The sequence below is a fragment of the Nerophis ophidion genome, linkage group LG24, assembly GCF_033978795.1.
Source record: "Nerophis ophidion isolate RoL-2023_Sa linkage group LG24, RoL_Noph_v1.0, whole genome shotgun sequence".
Taxonomy (NCBI): Eukaryota; Metazoa; Chordata; class Actinopteri; order Syngnathiformes; family Syngnathidae; genus Nerophis; species Nerophis ophidion.
The window spans coordinates 37,516,456-37,535,782 of record NC_084634.1 but is presented as its reverse complement, the minus strand read 5'-3'; the positions used below and the strand labels follow the sequence as shown (position 1 = coordinate 37,535,782).

The 19,327-nt window shown below is 39.4% G+C and overlaps 1 protein-coding gene across 1 annotated transcript in view; it reads right to left on the bottom strand.

Annotated features, from left to right (window-relative positions):
- Window positions 1-19,327, bottom strand: part of LOC133542306 (tyrosine-protein phosphatase non-receptor type 14-like) — a 153,953-nt gene that overhangs the window by 50,611 nt on the left and 84,015 nt on the right. Inside the window, exon 4 of the mRNA XM_061886307.1 lies at window positions 7,403-7,500. Coding sequence (XP_061742291.1) covers window positions 7,403-7,500 — 98 coding nt within the window. The remainder of the gene's footprint in view (window positions 1-7,402; window positions 7,501-19,327) is intronic.

Genomic DNA, 19,327 nt, shown 5'->3' with positions numbered 1-19,327 from the left:
TTTGATCAGAAGGAGCTGCGCATGGACTTCATTCATAAGTAAAGGTAAGACCATAGTAACGATTTTTTATTAAATGTGCTTTTCATGATGGTATTCTTACATCACACTCAAATTTATAAGCGCAGGCCTAAATTTACTGCATACCTTTGGTAAGTGCCGGAGTGAGAAGAGGTTTTAAATTAATTAGCGCCCCGGCGGCAATTCAAGGAAACAGGTTATGTTATTGTTTACTTTATGACTCCAGTATACTCTGGACTGAAGCTGTGGGCCTTCATTGTTTTTGTAGCTGTTGTTTTGAGGCATGTTTAAAAAAAAACAAAAAAACTATGCACTTTGTGAAAGTCAAAGTATAGTACTTCCCATATTTGTGGTGGATCTCAGGGAGAGCATGTCCCAAATTCCAAGCTGCTATTTTGTGGCATGTTAAAAAAAAATAATGCACTTTGTGACTTCAATAATAAATATGGCAGTTCCATGTTGGCATTTTTATCCATAACTTGAATTGATTTATTTTGGAAAACCTGGTTACATTGTTTAATGCCGTGTTTTTCAACCTTTTTGGAGCCAAGGCACATTTTTTTCATAAAGAAAATACAGAGGCACACCACCAGCGGAAAAAGTTAAAAAATAAAACTCCACCAGGTTGTCGTGCCTTATTTTGAGTTTGTTGTTGTTTCCTGTGCTTTAGTTCCTGTCTTGAGCTCTTATTTTGGTGACCCTTCCTGTGTTGTTGGTGTTCTCCTGTAGCAGCTTCACGCCTTCCTTTGAGTGCTTTTGCACGCATATGCTTTGTTTTCGCAATCAAGACTATTTAAGTTGTGCGTACGCTATCCTTCTTTGTGGGGACATTGTTGATTGTCATGTCATGTACGGATGTACTTTGTGGACGCCGTCTTTGCTCCACACGCTGTAAGTTTTTGCTGTCGTCCAGCATTCTGTTTTTGTTTACTTTTCAGCCAGTTCAGTTTTAGTTTGGTTTTACATAGCCATCCCTATGCTTCAGTGCCTTCTCCTAGTCTTTTGTTAATTTTTGGTTTAAGTGGTACATACCTTTTTACCTGCACACTGCCTACCGCTTTGCTCTGCATATTGGGATCACGACGAACCATCCTTGACGCGTTCCGACTTCTACAAAGCAATGAACTACCTGCTGCCACCTACTGATACAAGACTACCCTGCCAAGGTCTACACAGCACAGGCACTAGACAACGACACATTATTCTGATTATTGATTTGCAAAAAATATTTTTTGGACCAATTAGGTGAAGTTGCGTAATTTCCCACGGCACACCAGACAATATCTCACGGCACACTAGTGTTGAAAATCACCGGTTTAATGCATCCCTAGGGGCAGGGGTCGGGAACCTTTTTGGCTGAGAGAGCCAAGAATCCAAATATTTTAAAATGTATTTCCGCAAGAGCCATATCATTTTTTTTTCAACACTGAACACAACTAAACGCGTGCATTTTTAAGTAAGACCAACACTACTAGAATATAATAGGTCTCGTATTCTTTGTAATAACGTTGATATTCTGAAGCTAACTGTGGAGGGGCGTAGCCTGCGGGCCTGCAGCGAAGTGGGGTGTGCCAGGACCGGCCTCGAAATCAGCGACAGGTGCGTAGATGGCCCACAGTATAAAGCAGGGGTCGGGAACCGTTTTGGCTGAGAGAGCCAAGAAGCCAAATATTTTAAAATGTATTTCCGTAAGAGCCATTAATAATAATAATTTGTTTTTACACTGAACACAACTAATCACGTGCATTTTTAAGTAAAACCAACATTTCTAGGGTATAATAAGTCTGTTATTCTCTGTAATAACATTGTTATCCTGAAGCTAACTGGGGGGTGGGGGGTGGCCTGCGGGTCTGCAGCGAAGCAGGGTGTGCCAGGACCGGCCTCAAAATCAGCAACAGGTGCGTAGATGGCCCACCTGGGCCTTGTTATCTAATCACCTGTCGCTCTGTTATAAGCAGCAGCCGGGAGGAGAGACAGGGTTGGAGCTGGAGCCAGAGCGCGAGCGAGAACGAGAGAGAAAAAGACAATTGCTGGAAAGCAACTGAGAGTCTTGTTGAAAAATAAAAAAAATATCGTAACCCTGAAACAGGCTTTCATGTCAGAGCTTGTTGGTTTGAAGAACCCCTAGGAGGGCAAGCCCGAAAAAAACATCCATCCATCCATCCATCCATTTCCTACCGCTTATTCCCTTTCGGGGTCGCGGGGGGCGCTGGCGCCTATCAATAATAAATAAATCATGCAATTTCTTGAACAAGTGCGGTAGAAAAAGGATGGCTGGATTCAAATGCATGAGCATGTTTAATATTTTGAACTTTATTTTTAACACTTTGATTACAAGTGGAATTATTCATTACTTATTGTGTTAAGCAGTGTTAGCTCAGATTTATCCGAGAGTCAGATGCAGTCATCAAAAGAGCCACATTTTTTTTTTTTTTTTTTTACAATTGTTTTTAACATGGCTGTGCAGCACTTTGGAAACGTTGTTGTTGTTTAAATGTGCTATATAAATAAAGTGGATTGGATTGGATTAGAGCCATAGGTTCCCTACCCCTGCCTCGGGGCATCACAACAAAATTCGGCATAATAATGTGTTCATTCCACAACTGTATATATCAGTATCGGTTAATATCGGAATCGGTAATTAAGAGTTGGACAATATCAGAATATCGGCAAAAAAGCCATTATTGGACATCTCTAAATTATGATAATAAACATTGTGTTCGATTAATACCACCCTTCTCAAATATGATTGCTTTACATTGTAGAAGTGTACCTAATGATGCGTCCAGGATGCACGCTTAGATAGTACTTTATTAATTCCGTCAGGAGAGTTCCTTCAGGAAAATTACAATTTTCAGCACAATCCCATTCAAGATCAGACAAACATTAAAGGGAGACAGAACAGGATCGCTGACGGGTCTGCCGGCTTCCAGCGCCCCTTACAAAAGAGATGAGATACAGGTAAACAAGGGGTGGAGAAAAAAATAGAAGATTAAAATAAAATTAAAAAATCGGTCTTAGCCTGGGCCCTGGAGAGGGGGTGCAGACTGAGGCCAAGGGGAAAAACAACAACTCATAGCCATAGTACACATCCCTCTTCCATGTGTGTAAGAGGGAAACATCAAACATCAAAGAACACAGAGGACATTAAAGACATTAAAGCAGCACATAAAACCAGACACTTCTACATACAGCTATGAATAAAAAGTAAAAGAAACATATCCACTGTGGTGGCCTCTGCGGTGTTCCACGCCATCGTCCGCTGGGGAGGAGGGAGCATGGCCAGAGACAGAAGCAGACCCAACAAAGCAACCAAGACAGCCGACTCCACTCTCGGCCAGTGTCCAGTCCGCATGGATGAGCGATGATACGTCCAAGGAGACTGAGGTGTCCGACACCTGCTCACCCAGCCAAGACACCACGAAGCCTCTCCGTCCCAGCGCTCAGTCCCAGCTCCGCAGTCCTGTCCCCTCATCCGCATCTCCTCCAGTCCCTCCAAACAGACTCCGGTGTGGCAGACACCCAGCAGCTGGTCTCCATGGCCAAAAGGCTCCCGGGAGGCAGATCCAGAAGTCCACAAAAAAGCACCACAGAGGTCACGAAAGTGCCACCCCTTGTCACACAGTCCCAAAGGGTCCCGGACCAAAAGGCAAAAAAATATAATAACACATGAAAACAAGAGGGAAACACAAAAGGATGACACAAGAGCACAGAGCTCCTGCCTACAGCAGCCACTACAGCAGCGCCATCTTGGGAAAAAAACGTAAACAACTTACGCAATGTACGTAGCCTGTAAAGTATATTCTTTCAAAACAGGGAGGTGCACAGCAAGGGACCCAGGTGGAAGTAAATGGAACTAATTCACGTGACTCGGGTGTGCTGGCAGGACATGGAACAGAAAGTAAAGGTGCTTCAAAACACAGAGATCAAACAGGAAATACACACGAAACAAGAGCACCAGGACAGGAAGTGAAACACCAAACACAGGAAAACACAAACGTGTCAAACTCAAGGCCCGCCGCATATTTCTAAATGGCCTGCAGAAAGCCCAAAAAATAATACGGCGTCCAATAAATCATCTTTTCTTGCTAAATCTATTTGTTCTTTTAATTTTGACAAGGGAAAAAATGCATCTAATGCACGTAACTACATATTCTTGAAACTTTGAAATGATCTAGTGATGCGACAAATATTATATTATCATACATTGCAAATGTTTTTTTGTTAAAATAACAGGAAAACACAAACGTGACCAAACTGTCAGTAGCAAACCTGACATGCGCCAAAGCATCAATTCCAGTCCTTCAACAGTCGCAATTTCTTTATAATCAAAATATATATTTAGATATTACAGGCCTGGGCAATTATTTTGACTCGGGGGCCGGTATATCAATCTATCTATATATATATATATAGATATATATATATATATATACAATTTATTTATATAGCACGGGGGTCACCAACCTTTTTGAAACCGAGAGCTACTTCTTGGGTACTGATTAATGCGAAGGGCTACTAGTTTGATACACACTTAAATAAATTGCCAGAAATAGACAATTTGCTCAATTTACCTTTAATAAATAATTCTACAGATATATAAAAAAATGGGTATTTCTGTCCGTCATTCCGTTTTACATTTGTTTTCCTTTTAAGGAAGTTTTTTTGTAGCGAATAAATAATGAAAAAAACACTTAATTGAACGGTTTAAAAGAGGATAAACACTAAAAAAAATGAAAATTTAGTTTTGAAACATAGTTTATCTTCAATTTCGACTCTTTAAAATTCAAAATTCAACCGAAAAAAATGAAGAGAATAACTAGCTAATTCGGATCCTTTTGAAAAAATTAAAAAAATAATTTATGGAACATCATTAGTAATTTTTCCTGATTAAGATTATTTTTAGAATTTTGATGACATGTTTTAAATAGGTTAAAATCCAATCTGCACTTTGTTAGAATATATAATAAATTGGACCAAGCTATATTTCTAACAAAGACAAATCATTATTTCAAAAATTTGAAAAGAAATTCAAAAGACTTCGAAATAAGATTTAAATTTGATTCTAAAGATTTTCTAGATTTGCCAGAATATTATTTTTTGAATTTTAATGATAATAAGTTTAAAGAAATATTTCACAAATATTCTTCGTCGAAAAAACAAGCTAAAATGAATAATTAAATTAAAATGTTTATTCTTTACAACAACAATAAATTTACTTGAAAATTGATTTAAATTGTCAGGAAAGAAGAGGAAGTAATTTAAAAATCTTAAAATCATTTTTAAGGTTGTATTTTTTCACAACAACAACACATCATTATAATTACTTGTTTGCAAAAAATGTTTTAAACCCAAATAAGTGAAAATAGATAATCTCCAACGGCACACCAGAATATATTTCGAGGTACACTAGTGTTTGAAAAACACAGGTTTAATGTACCCCAAGATTGTTTGTTAAAATATAGCCAATAATGCAATTTTCTTGTGAAAAGTATCGAAATACATTTTGGTACCGGTACCAAAGTATTGGTTTGTAGACAACACTAGTGTGCAGTGTCAACAGGGCCGTAAAGGATTGTAGTCAGCTGGAGGCGTGTCTTAATGAAATTAAACAATGGATGTCCGCTAACTTTTTGCAACTCAACGCCAAAAAAACGGAAATGCTGATTATCGGTCCTGCTAGACACCGAACTCTAACATTTGACAACCAAACAATTAAACAAGGCGACACGGTAAAGAATCTGGGTATTATCTTCGACCCAACTCTCTCCTTTGAGTCACACATTAAAAGCGTTACTAAAACGGCCTTCTTTCATCTCCGCAATATCGCTAAAATTCGCTCCATTCTGTCCACTAAAGACGCTGAGATCATTATCCATGCGTTTGTTACGTCTCGCCTCGACTACTGTAACGTATTATTTTCGGGTCTCCCCATGTCTAGCATTAAAAGATTACAGTTGGTACAAAATGCGGCTGCTAGACTTTTGACAAGAACAAGAAAGTTTGATCACATTACGCCTGTACTGGCTCACCTGCACTGGCTTCCTGTGCACTTAAGATGTGACTTTAAGGTTTTACTACTTACGTATAAAATACTACACGGTCTAGCTCCAGCCTATCTTGCCGATTGTATTGTACCATATGTCCCGGCAAGAAATCTGCGTTCAAAGGACTCCGGCTTATTAGTGATTCCTAAAGCCCAAAAAAAGTCTGCGGGCTGTAGAGCGTTTTCATTTCGGGCTCCAGTACTCTGGAATGCCCTCCCGGTAACAGTTCGAGATGCCACCTCAGTAGAAGCATTTAAGTCTCACCTTAAAACTCATTTGTATACTCTAGCCTTTAAATAGACTCCCTTTTTAGACCAGTTGATCTGCCGTTTCTTTTCTTTTTCTTCTATGTCCCACTCTCCTTTGTGGAGGGAGTCCGGTCCGATCCGGTGGCCATGTACTGCTCGCCTGTGTATCGGCTGGGGATATCTCTGCGCTGCTGATCCGCCTCCGCTTGGGATGGTTTCCTGCTGGCTCCGCTGTGAACGGGACTCTCGCTGCTGTGTTGGATCCGCTTTGGACTGGACTCTCGCGACTGTGTTGGATCCATTATGGATTGAACTTTCACAGTATCATGTTAGACCCGCTCGACATCCATTGCTTTCCTCCTCTCCAAGGTTCTCATAGTCATCATTGTCACCGACGTCCCACTGGGTCATTATTGTCACCGATGTCCCACTGGGTGTGAGTTTTCCTTGCCCTTATGTGGGCCTACCGAGGATGTCGTAGTGGTTTGTGCAGCCCTTTGAGACACTAGTGATTTAGGGCTATATAAGTAAACATTGATTGATTGATTGATTGACTGTGGAGCAAAATGTACGCAGAAATGACATATCTGATATCTATTAGGTGGGCCACAAGGTAGTGTTTAGAATGTAGATTAGAATCATCATGATTCACCCCTTCTTGTAAGTGATCCCAAAACAAAGTCCACAACATAGTTGTAGTCCTCCCACTGACAAGCTGCAAAGTGCGTCCTAAGTAGTGTTTTGCTTCTAGGCATAGTAAGCGGATCCTCGCCTCCCCGGACTGATAACGGTCTTCCTGGCGGAGACCGAGACTAACCTTGGAGCTGGTGATAAGCAAACCGTCTGTTTACATTCCCTCCCCGGAGACACAGACATCAACCAGGAGTAAGTGTGTGTGTAAGGACTGATACCATAGGAACTCAAGTGGACGGGGCTCTCCCCGCGGTATGCAGCCATATTAGGTAGTGGAGTCAAGACGACCTGAGAAACGTGCGAGGTTGTGCTCTTTTGTGCTGTCCGTCTCCCTCGGGTAGATTACTCGCATGAGCCGTTCGTACTTGGGATGTCACCCATCACACGGTCTCTTACCTTGTACTGCCAGGCCGGCGAGTCGGATGCCCTGCTCCACCGTGCAGTGGAGGCGTCCGTCCAACAGTTCCTTCTTCACCTGAAGGTAATACTGATACCTGAAAAACAGAACGGGGTGAGTGAGGTTGGAGTTACTTTCTCACGAAGACTCGCTTTACCCGAGACGAGGCCGAGGGCAGCAAGAATTCGAACCAATCCTATGAACTGAGGAGTACAATACGTGGTAGCATATGTGGGGGGTTTTTAAACTAGTAATTATAATCCGCAAATGTGCCGTTGTTGTTGAGTGTCGGTGATGTGCAGAGCCCGGCAGAGTAACCGTGTAATACTCTTCCATATCAGTAGGTGGCAGCCGGTAGCTAATTGCTTTGTGGATGTCAGAAACAGCGGGAGGCAGGGTGAAGGTAAAAAGGTGTCAAATGCTATAACCAAGAAGTGAAGGCCCCTAAGAAAAGGTATTGAAGCTTAGGCAAGGCTATGCAGAACGAGACAAACACTGAACTGGCTACAAAATAAACAAAAACAGAATGCTGGAGGACAGCAAAGACTTACTGTGGAGCAAAGACGGCGTCCACAATGTACATCCGAACGTGACATGACAATCAACAATGTCCCCACAAAGCAGGATAAAAACTAGAGATGTCCGATAATGGCTTTTTGCCGATATCCGATATTGTCCAACTCTAAATTACCCATTTTTAAGCCATCAAAAATATACTATCTAGGCCAGTGTTTTTCAACCACTAGTGTACCGTGAGATATTGTCTGGTGTGCCGTGGGAGATTATGTAATTTCACCTATCTGGGTTTAAACATTTTTTTTGCAAACCAGTAATTATAAAATATGTATATCAGTAGGTGGCAGCCGGTAGCTAATTGCTTAGTTGATGTCGGAAACTGCGGGAGGCAGGGTGCAGGTAAAAAAAGGTGTCTAATGCTGAAACCAAAAATAAACAAAAGGTGAGTGCCCCTAAGAAAAGGCATTGAAGCCTAGGCAAGGCTATGCAGAATGAGACTAAAACTGAACTGGCTACAAAGTAAACAAAAACAGAATGCTGGACGACAGCAAAGACTTACTGTGGAGCAAAGACGGCGTCCACAATGTACATTCGAACATGGCATGACAATCAACAATGTCCCCACAAAGCAGGATAAAAACTAGAGATGTCCGATAATGGCTTTTTGCCGATATCCGATATTGTCCAACTCTAAATGACCCATTTTTAAGCCATCAAAAAAATACTATCTAAGCCAGTGTTTTTCAACCACTAGTGTACCGTGAGATATTGTTTGGTGTGCCGTGGGAGATTATGTAATTTCACCTATTTGGGTTTAAAAATCTTTTTTGCAAACCAGTAATTATAAAATATATATATCAGTAGGTGGCAGCCGGTAGCTAATTGCTTTGTAGATGTCTGAAACTGCGGGAGGCAGGGTGCAGGTAAAAAAGGTGTCTAATGCTGAAACAAAAAATAAACAAAAGGTGAGTGCGCCTAAGAAAAGGCATTGAAGCCTAGGCAAAGATTCACAGAACGAGACTAAAACTGAACTGGCAACAAAGTAAACAAAAACAGAATGCTGGAGGACAGCAAAGACTTACTGTGGAGTAAAGACGGCGTCCACAAAGTACATCCGAACATGACATGACAATCAACAATGTCCACAAAAAGAAGGATAAAAATAACTGAAATATTCTTGACCGCTAAAACAAAGTAAATTTTTGAAAATATCACTCAAAGGAAGACAGAGTTTAATTTTTTTACGTTTTCTGCTGGTGGTGTACCTCAGCATTTTTTCAATGCGAAAAATGTGCCTTGGCTCAAAAAAAGTTGAAAAACACCGCCCTTTGTGATATGATTGTTCAGTTTGAAGGTTAGGTGTCTATTATTATTGGGTTAAAATTTGTTTTTGCAAACCAGTAACTATCCATCCATCCATCTATTTTCTACCGCTTATTCCCTTTCGGGGTCTCGGGGGGCGCTGGCGCCTATCTCAGCTATAATCTGCAAATTTGCCGTTGTTGTTGAGTGTTGGTGCTGTCTGGAGCAGTGTTTTTCTACCTTTTCTGAGCCAAGGCACACCACCAGCTGAAAACTTTAAAAAATTAAGCTCAGCAGCCGATATTGACAGTAAAAAGTCGTTGTCGCAATTGTTGGATTTGACTTTAATGCAGGGGTCAGCAACCTTTTTGAAACCAAGAGCTACTTCTTGGGTACTGATTAATGCGAAGGGCTACCAGTTTGATACACACTTAAGAAAATTGCCAGAAATAGCCAATTTGCTCAATTTAACTTTAATAAATAAATCTATATACCGGTGTATATATAAAAAAATGGGTATTTCTGTCTGTCATTCCGTCTTACATTTTTTTTCCTTTTACGGAAGTTTTTTTTGTAGAGAATAAATGATGAAAAAAAACACTTAATTTAACGGTTTAAAAGAGGAGAAAACAGGAAAAAAATTAAAATTAAATGTTGAAACATAGTTTATCTTCAATTTCGACTCTTTAAAATTCAAAATTCAACCAAAAAAAAGAAGAGCAAAAAACTAGCTAATTCGAATCTTTTTGAAAAAATAAAAAATAAAATAATTTATGGAACATCATTAGTAATTTTTCCTGATTAAGATTAATTTTAGAATTTTGATGAAATGTTTTAAATAAGTTAAAATCCAATCTGCACTTTGTTAGAATATATAACAAATTGGACCAAGCTATATTTCTAACAAAGACAAATCATTATTTCTTCTAGATTTTCCAGAACTAAAATTTTAAAATAAATTCAAAAGACTTTGAAATAAGACTTCAGTTTCATTCTAAAGATTTTCTAGATTTGCCAGAATAATTTTGGGGAATTTTAATCATAATAAGGTTAAAGAAATATTTCACAAATATTCTTCGTCGAAAAAACAAGCTAAAATGAAAAATTAAATTAAAATGTATTATTCTTTACCACGAAAATAAATTTACTTGAACATTGATTGAAATTGTCAGGAAAGAAGAAGAAGGAATTTAAAAGGTAAAAAGGTATATGTGTTTAAAAATCCTAAAATCATTTTTAAGGTTGTATTTTTTCTCTAAAATTGTCTTTCTGAAAGTTATTAGAAGCAAAGTAAAAAAAATGTATGAATTAATTTATTTAAACAAGTGAAGACCAAGTCTTTAAAATATTTTCTTGGATTTTCAAATTCTATTTGAGTTTTGTCTCTCAGAATTAAAAATGTCGAGCAAAGCGAGACCAGCTTGCTAGTAAATAAATAACATTTCAAAAATAGAGGCAGCTCACTGGTAAGTGCTGATATTTGAGCTATTTTTAGAAGAAACCAGCGGGCGACTCTCATCTGGTCCTTACGGGCTACTTGGTGCCCGCGGGCACCGCGTTGGTGACCCCTGCTTTAAAACATAACCAAGCATGCATCACTATAGCTCTTGTCTCAAAGTAGGTGTACTGTCACCACCTATCACATCACACCCTGACTTATTTGCACTTTTTTGCGGTTTTCCTTTGTGTAGTGTTGTACTTCTTGTCTTGCGCTCCTATTTTTGGTGTTGATTGTAATGTTATGCACGAACGTACTTTGTGGACGATGTCTGCTGCTCCACAGGACGGTTCGCCGATAGTATGTCGACCGGGAGAACGAGGCGCTGAAAGACAAAATGTGTGGCCAGCTTTTGGGAGAGAAGGAGTCCTAACTGCTTCGGTACACCTGCCGATGACAGCCGTAAGTATTTTCATGCTGTAAGTCTTTGCTGTCGTCCAGCATGCTGTTTTTGTTTACTTTGCAGCCAGTTCAGTTTCATTTTGCTTAGCCATCCCTAAGCTTCAATGCCTTTTCTTAGCGACACTTGCCTTTTGTTTGTTGTTGGTTTAAGCATTAGACAGCTTTTTACCTGCACACTGCCTCCCACTGTCTGCATATTGTGATCATGACAAACCATGTTCCTGAAATCTATATTCAATCAATCAATCAATGTTTATTTATATAGCCCTAAATCACAAATGTCTCAAAGGACTGTACAAACCACTACGACTACGACATCCTCGGAAGAACCCACATAAGGGCAAAGAAAACTCACACCCAGTGGGACGCCAGTGACAATGATGACTATAAAGCAATTAGCTATAAAGCAATTAGCTACCTGCAAAGCGTTTCTGGGTGTTGTTGATAAATAGCTTTCGCTTTGCATAGTAGAGTTTTAACTTGTACTTACAGATGTATGTAGTTAAATAACTAAATACAGATGTATGTAGCTAAATAACGAAACAACACTGCACCAGCGCCACTTGAGCACTTTGTCCAGTTTACATCTGCTGTGACAACTAGAAACACATGAGCCTCCACCAGGGGGCAGTGTAGCGTTCCCAGATGTAAAACATCTTTTGCACAATCAGCCTTTTCATATAAAGCCATTAAGGAATTGAACAACCTCACAACAAACTTGAAAAGTAACAGATTACTCTTCATTTACAATTGAAGTTGAAAAATATGGCTTTGGGGCAATCAGAGCTGCTCACACGGTCACTAAGGTGGCCACTATGTTTGGCAGATCAACTTAATGTGTGTTATATTTATCCATGACAGCATTTTTGTTGTAAATTGTGAGGTGTGTGTGTTAAAATTATGGTTGTTTTAAAAAACGATGACAGACGTGAACAAGAGCATGTATTGTCTCTGTGTGATGATGTGAATGAGGTGTGGTTGTCCACCCATCCATCCATTTTCTACAGCTTATTCCCTTCGGGGTTGCGGTTGGAGGTGTGGTTGTATTGTATATCAAGTATGTGTCCATGAAAGGGCATTTTATGACTTTTCTTTGATTACATGCTATGGCAGGGGTAGGGAACCTGTGGCTCTAGAGCCAGATGTGGCTCTTTTGATGACTGCATCTGGCTTTCGGATAAATCTCAGCTGACACTGCTTAACACGACAAGTAATGAATAAATCCACTTGTAATCACAGTGTTAAAAATAACGTTCAAAGTGCATTTGAATCCATCCATCTTATTTTCTACCGCACTTGTTCAAGAAGTTCATTTACTATTGGTTAGTGTAGGGCTTGCCCTCCTGGGGGTTCTTCAGACCACCAAGCACCGACATGAGATCCTGTTTCAGGATTACGATATTGTTTTATTTTTCAACAAGTCTTTATCCAGGCACCTGTCGCTGATTTTGACGCCATTCCTGGCACACCCTGCTTCACTGCAGGACCGCAGGCCACACCCCCCTCCACAGTTAACTTCAGAATAACAATGTTATTCAAAGAATAAGAGACCTATTATACTCTAGAAATGTTGGTCTTACTTAAAAATGCACGCGTTTAGTTGTTTTCAGTGTTAAAAAAAATATTATATGGCTCTTACAGAAATACATTTTAACATATTTGGCTTTCTTGGCTCTCTCAGCCGGAAAGGTTCCCGATCCCTGTGCTATGGTATGATTTTATCGTCATAATTTTATTGCATGATTTTTGTGTCCCTTTAATTTAGGTAGCCAGGGACTGCAGATGGAAATGAGCTATTTAGCTATAATCTGGTACAGAACATATCTGTCTTTGAGCTTAATGTTTCTATGCATTGTTCCTTTTAATAAAGACTATAAAGCTGGGGTCACCAACGCGGTGCCAGTAAGGACCAGATGAGTCGCCCGCCGGCCTGTTCTAAAAATAGCTCAAATAGCAGCACTTACCAGTGAGCTGCCTCTATTTTTTAAATTGTATTTATTTACTAGCAAGCTGGTCTCGCTTTGCTCGACATTTTTAATTCTAAGAGAGACAAAACTCAAATAGAATTTGAAAATCCAAGAAGATAATTTAAAGACTTGGTCTTCACTCGTTTAAATAAATTAATTTGTTATATTTATTTTGCTTCTTATAACTTTCAGAAAGACAATTTTAGAGAAAAAATACAAACTTAAAAATGATTTTAGGATTTTTAAACACATACCTTTTAAATTCCTTCCTCTTCTTTCCTGACAATTTAAATCAATGCTCAAGTATTTTTTTTTTTATTGTAAGGAATAATAAATACATTTTAATTTAATTCTTCATTTTAGCTTCTGTTTTTTCGACGATTAATATTTGCGAAATATTTCTTCAAACTTATTATGATTAAAATTCCCCAAAATTATTCTGGCAAATCTAGAAAATCTGTAGAGTCAAATTTGAATCTTATTTCAAAGTCTTTTGAATTTCTTTTAAAAAATTTTGTTCTGGAAAATCTAGAAGAAATAATGATTTGTCTTTGTTAGAAATGGTCCAATTTGTTATATATTCAAACAAAGTGCAGATTGGATTTTAACCTATTTAAAAAATGTCATCATAAATATATATTTATTGTAAGAAATCATTAAGATGATTAGTGTTTCCACAAAGATAAATTAATTATTAATAGTAACATAGGTAAATTGAGCAATTTGGTTATTTCTGGCAATTTTTTAAAGTGTGTATCAAACTGGTAGCCCTTCGCCTTAATCAGTACCCAAGAAGTAGCTCTTGGTTTGGAAAAGGTTGGTGACCCCTGCTATAAAACAAAGTATGTTTTTTTATTTTTTCCCCCCCAAAATAGCCGCAGCATGAAAAATAAATAGTAAAAAGGAACAGGATGAAACGCCTTTTTTTCTTATCGTACGCATCGAGACCAAAAAGTTGCAACAGAAGCCTTTTGGAGAATTCAGCTGAGGAATGAGTGAATCACAGTTTCAGATTTATATCACCGCGCTGATGCCACAACTGTGAGGTGGCGTAACACGAGAAGGAGAAGAACGCTACAATTTGCTGTGCCAATGTTTGGGGGGGGGGGGGGGGGGGGGGAGACAGAAAAAACCCAGGATGCCTTGCGGTTGTGGCTTTTGCCTGCCAGTAAGATGACACGATACAACATGACACCGCTTGGATTGTTGAGGCCACCGGAGATTTCACACCACGCGGTTCAATTCCCGAAGGTTTCTCTCAGCGCCTTTTTTTTGTCCACTTTCAGCTCAGGGCTGAGCGGGTCGTCGGGAGGATGGTGTGGCCACGCAGGGAGGAGGGAGACCGTTTCCTGTGTGTCGCCATGGCGTCCGACTGCAGCACACAAGCGATGGTCGCCAACAAACACGCTCAAGTCTCGTCGTAGGACGACATTATTTACAGTGGGGCAAAAAAGTATTTAGTCAGTCACCGATTGTGCAAGTTCTCCCACTTAAAATGATGACAGAGGTCTGTAATTTTCATCATAGGTACACTTCAACTGTGAGAGACAGAAAAATCCAGGAATTCACATTGTAGGAATTTTAAAGAATTTATTTGTAAATTATGGTGGAAAATAAGTATTTGGTCAACCATTCAAAGCTCTCACTGATGATCAATGATCAATCGTCCTGACCCCTTAGCAGAAAAACAGCCCCAAAGCATGATGTTTCCACCCCCATGCTTCACAGTAGGTATGGTGTTTTTGCATACTTGCAAACCTTGAGACCTCTGTTTTCGGGAGGTGGGGGGCGTGGTCGGCGGTGGGAAGGAGGCGTGGTTTGTGCGGGGGCGTGGTTAAGAGGGGACGAGTATAATTCACGAACTCGAGTATTTCATATATATTTCATATATATATATATATATATATATGTATGAAATACGTGACTTTCAATGAATTCTAGCTATATATATTTAATTATATGTATAAATAAAATAAATAGTTGAATTTCAGACGGCACCTATCAAACACACAGTAATAAAAACACAGTAGTTCTACTAACTGTACTGTGCTTGCTGGTTTAAAAAAAAAACAATAACACTTACCTTTCACTATTTGAGTAGCCTTTGTTCTGCCATTCGCGTACTGGCGAGAGTCACTTGCCGTCAGGTGCACAACACCACGTAAATCGTTGGCCAATCAAAAAGCAACCCCATAACGCTATAGGGGATCAGCTCTCACTGATGGAAGGAGGTTTTGGCTCTAAATCTCACGATACATGGCCCCATTCATTCTTTCCTAAACACGGATCAATCGTCCTGTCCCCTTAGCAGAAAAACAGCCCCAAAGCATGATGTTTCCACCCCCATGCTTCGCAGTAGGTATGGCGTTCTTGGGATGCAACTCAGTATTCTTCTTCCTCCAAAAACGAGGAGTTGAGCAACAATGTGTATCCGTCAATGATCACAACTCACCCTGTATGACCATAAATTATGGGGTTCCCCAGGGATCAATCTTGGGGCCTCTCCTTTTTATCCTATACATAAATGATTTCGTAAACTTCTCCGAAACTTTTCATAAAATAATTTTTGCTGATGATACAAATTTGTTTACCTCACTCAGGAGCCTACACGATCTACAAGTAACTGTCTATTCAGCGCTTGTGAAAGTGGATCCCTGGTTCAAATGCAATAAGCTCGCACTTAATGTATATAAAACAATTTTTTTTCTATTTGGTTCTAATAAAAAAGGGACAAATACTGAGCACTGCCATAGCAACATCAATGGGCAGGAAATACAGAGAGTATACTCCACAAAATTCCTGGGGGTCATCATTGACAAATACCTCAATTTCAAATGTCAAATTAGCCATCTGTTAAACAAATTATCCAAATATGTTGGCCTGTTCTTTCACCTTTGTCATTATCTTCCTCTTTATGCTCTACTTACCTTATACAAAACTCTCTTTGAACCACATCTAAACTACTGTAATAGCATCTGGTCAGACACCTTCCCTACCTACCTTCACAAATTAGGATCCATGCAAAAGAAAATTATACGGGCCCTGTCATGGTCCAAGTTTAATGCCCCCACTTGTCATCTATTTCATAAATATCCTCCCTTAAGACTGACAGAGTTCAATATTTATCAAAAGCTTGCTTAACCTATCAAGACATTTACAGGCTGAATCTTAGGCTCTGTAGCTTGGTTCCTATCTACCAACCCCAGCATGCCCACAACACTCGTAACTTACATCTGATATCAGGTAAACATCGGGCTTGTACCGCTCAAAGTGTAGTATGCAGGGGACCAAAGATTTGGAACCAGCTTAATGAGAACCTCAAGATGCTGTATCCATTCTCCAACTTCAAAAAGAAACTGAAAACTTATCTATTAACCACCTATCTTTAATGCCTCATGTGGGGTAGACTACTGTTGGGTTTTGCATGGTTGAATGTATGTATGTATGTATGTATGTATGTGTATGCTTGCTTTGGTACTACTATCTTGTGTTTATTATATAGCGTTGTTGTTGTTTTGTTTTTGTTGTTGTGCTTGCTACCATGTTTCATCTTTCCATGTATATAATGTCCTCTGGACCCCCTATCAAAAGCTTATTTTAGCTTATTTGGGGGACCCTTTCACGTACCAGCATCTTTAAATGATGACATTTCACCACTACTGTAATTGTTATATGGTATTGTGAATAAACTTGAAACTTGAAAGTTTATACCAAAATGTTCTATTTTGGTTTCATCTGACCACATGACATTCTCACAATCCTCTGCTGTATCATCCATGTATCCATTTTGCTATAAACTCAATTCGTTGTGTTTGGAGGAAGAAGAATACTGAGTTGCATCCCAAGGACACATACTTGCCAACCCTCCCGGATTTTCCGAGAGACTCCCGAAATTCAGCACCTCTCCCGAAAACCTCTCAAAAGAAATTTTCTCCCGGAAATCTCCAGAAAGTCACGCCCCCTCAAGCTCCATGCGGACATGAGTGGCGACAGCCTGTTTTCACGTCCGCTTTCCTGTTATATAAACAGCTTGCCTGCCCAATCACGTTACAACATCTACGGATTTTTAAAAAAAAACTGCACACTTTAAGGAGACGGAGCACAAGAACGAGGAAGTTACAACCATGGCAACGCCGTCTGTAATAGAGTGATTCTATGTTGTCTGTTGCCATCTCCTGGTGAATGTTGGCTATAGCGTTATGGGGTTGCTTTTTGATTGGCCAACGATTTACGTGGTGTTGTGCACCTGACGGCAAGTGACTCTCGCCAGTACGCAAATGGCAGAACAAAGGCTACTCAAATAGTTAAAAGGTAAGTGTTGTTGTTGTTTTTTTAAATAACCAGCAAGCACAGTACAGTTAGTAGAACAACTGTGTTTTTATTACTGTGTATTTGATAGGTGCCGTTTGAAATTCAACTATTTCTTTTATTTATATATATATAATAAAATAAATATATATATATATATATATATATATATATATATATATATATATAGCTAAAATTCATTGAAAGTCAAGTATTTCATACATACATACACATATATATATATATATATATATATATATATATCACGTTACAACATCCACGGATTTTTAATAAAAAACTGCACAGACAAGGAGACGGAGCACAAGAACGAGGAAGTTACAACCATGGCAACGCCGTCTGTAATAGAGTGATCTATGTTGTCTGTTGCCATCTCATGGTGAATGTTGGCTATAGCGTTATGGGGTTGCTCTTTGATTGGCCAACGATTTACGTGGTGCTGTGCACCTGACAGCAAGTGACTCTCGCCAGTACGCAAATGGCAGAACAAAGGCTATTCAAATAGTTAAAAGGTAAGTGTTGTTTTTTTTTTTTTAAATAACCAGCAAGCACAGTACAGTTAGTAGAACAACTGTGTTTTCATTACTGTGTATTTGATAGGTGCCGTCTGATATTCAACTATTTATTTTATTTATATATATAATAAAATAAATATATATAGCTAGAATTCATTGAAAGTCAAGTATTTCATACATTTATATATTTATATATATAGATGAAATATATATGAAATACTCGAGTTGGTGAATTATACTTGTCCCCTCTTAACCACGCCCCAACCACGCCTCCTCCCCACCCCCCCACCTCCAGATATCAGAGTTCTCAAGGTTTGCAAGTATGCAAGAACACCACACCTACTGTGAAGCATGGGGGTGGAAACATCATGCTTTGGGGCTGTTTTTCTGCTAAGGGGACAGGACGATTGATCCGTGTTAAGGAAAGAATGAATGGGGCCATGTATCGTGAGATTTTGAGCCAAAACGTCCTTCCATCAGTGAGAGCTTTGAATGGTTGACCAAATACTTATTTTCCGCCATCATTTACAAATAAATTATTTAAAATTCCTACAATGTGAATTCCTGGATTTTTTTTTCACATTCTGTCTCTCACAGTTGAAGTGTACCTATGATGAAAATTGCAGACCTCTGTCATCATTTTAAGTGGGAGAACTTGGACAATCGCTGGCTGACTAAATACTTTTTTGCCCCACTGTAATTTGAGGAACTAAACTTCCCTTTTCTCACCTCTTCGCTTCTGCTTTTCCTTTTTTTAGCTTCTCTGCAGCGTACCGTCGGGCCTATAATCTGACCCCGCCCTCCTCCTCCTCCCCGCCACCCTGTCATTACACCCCGTCGGCTGGGATGCCATTCCGTTCCCGTGGCAACCCCTCTAATTAGCTGGGCCACGGCCGCCACAAGGGAGGGCGGAGCCTGACGTGGTCAAGTGAGCGATGAGGAGGAGGAGCTTAGCGGAACACAAAACGTTGTTTGTATAAGAGTTTCACGCACCGTAGAGGCGGACAGGAAACTGTTGAAAGTACTATAAAAATGGTCCCAGGGGTGTCCCAACTACAAACCCCGTTTCCATATGAGTTGGGAAATTGTGTTTGATATAAATATAAACAGAATACAATGATTTGCAAATCCTTTTCAACCCATATCATAAAAATATTTAAACTTTTTTTTTTTTTGCAAATAATCATTAACTTTAGAATTTGATGCCAGCAACACGTGACAAAGAAGTTGGGAAAGGTGGCAATAAATATGATAAAGTTGAGGAATGCTCATCAAACACTTATTTGGAACATCCCACAGGTGTGCAGACTAATTGGGAACAGGTGGGTGCCATGATTGGGTATAAAAACAGCTTCCCAAAAAATGCTCAGTCTTTCACAAGAAAGGATGGGGCGAGGT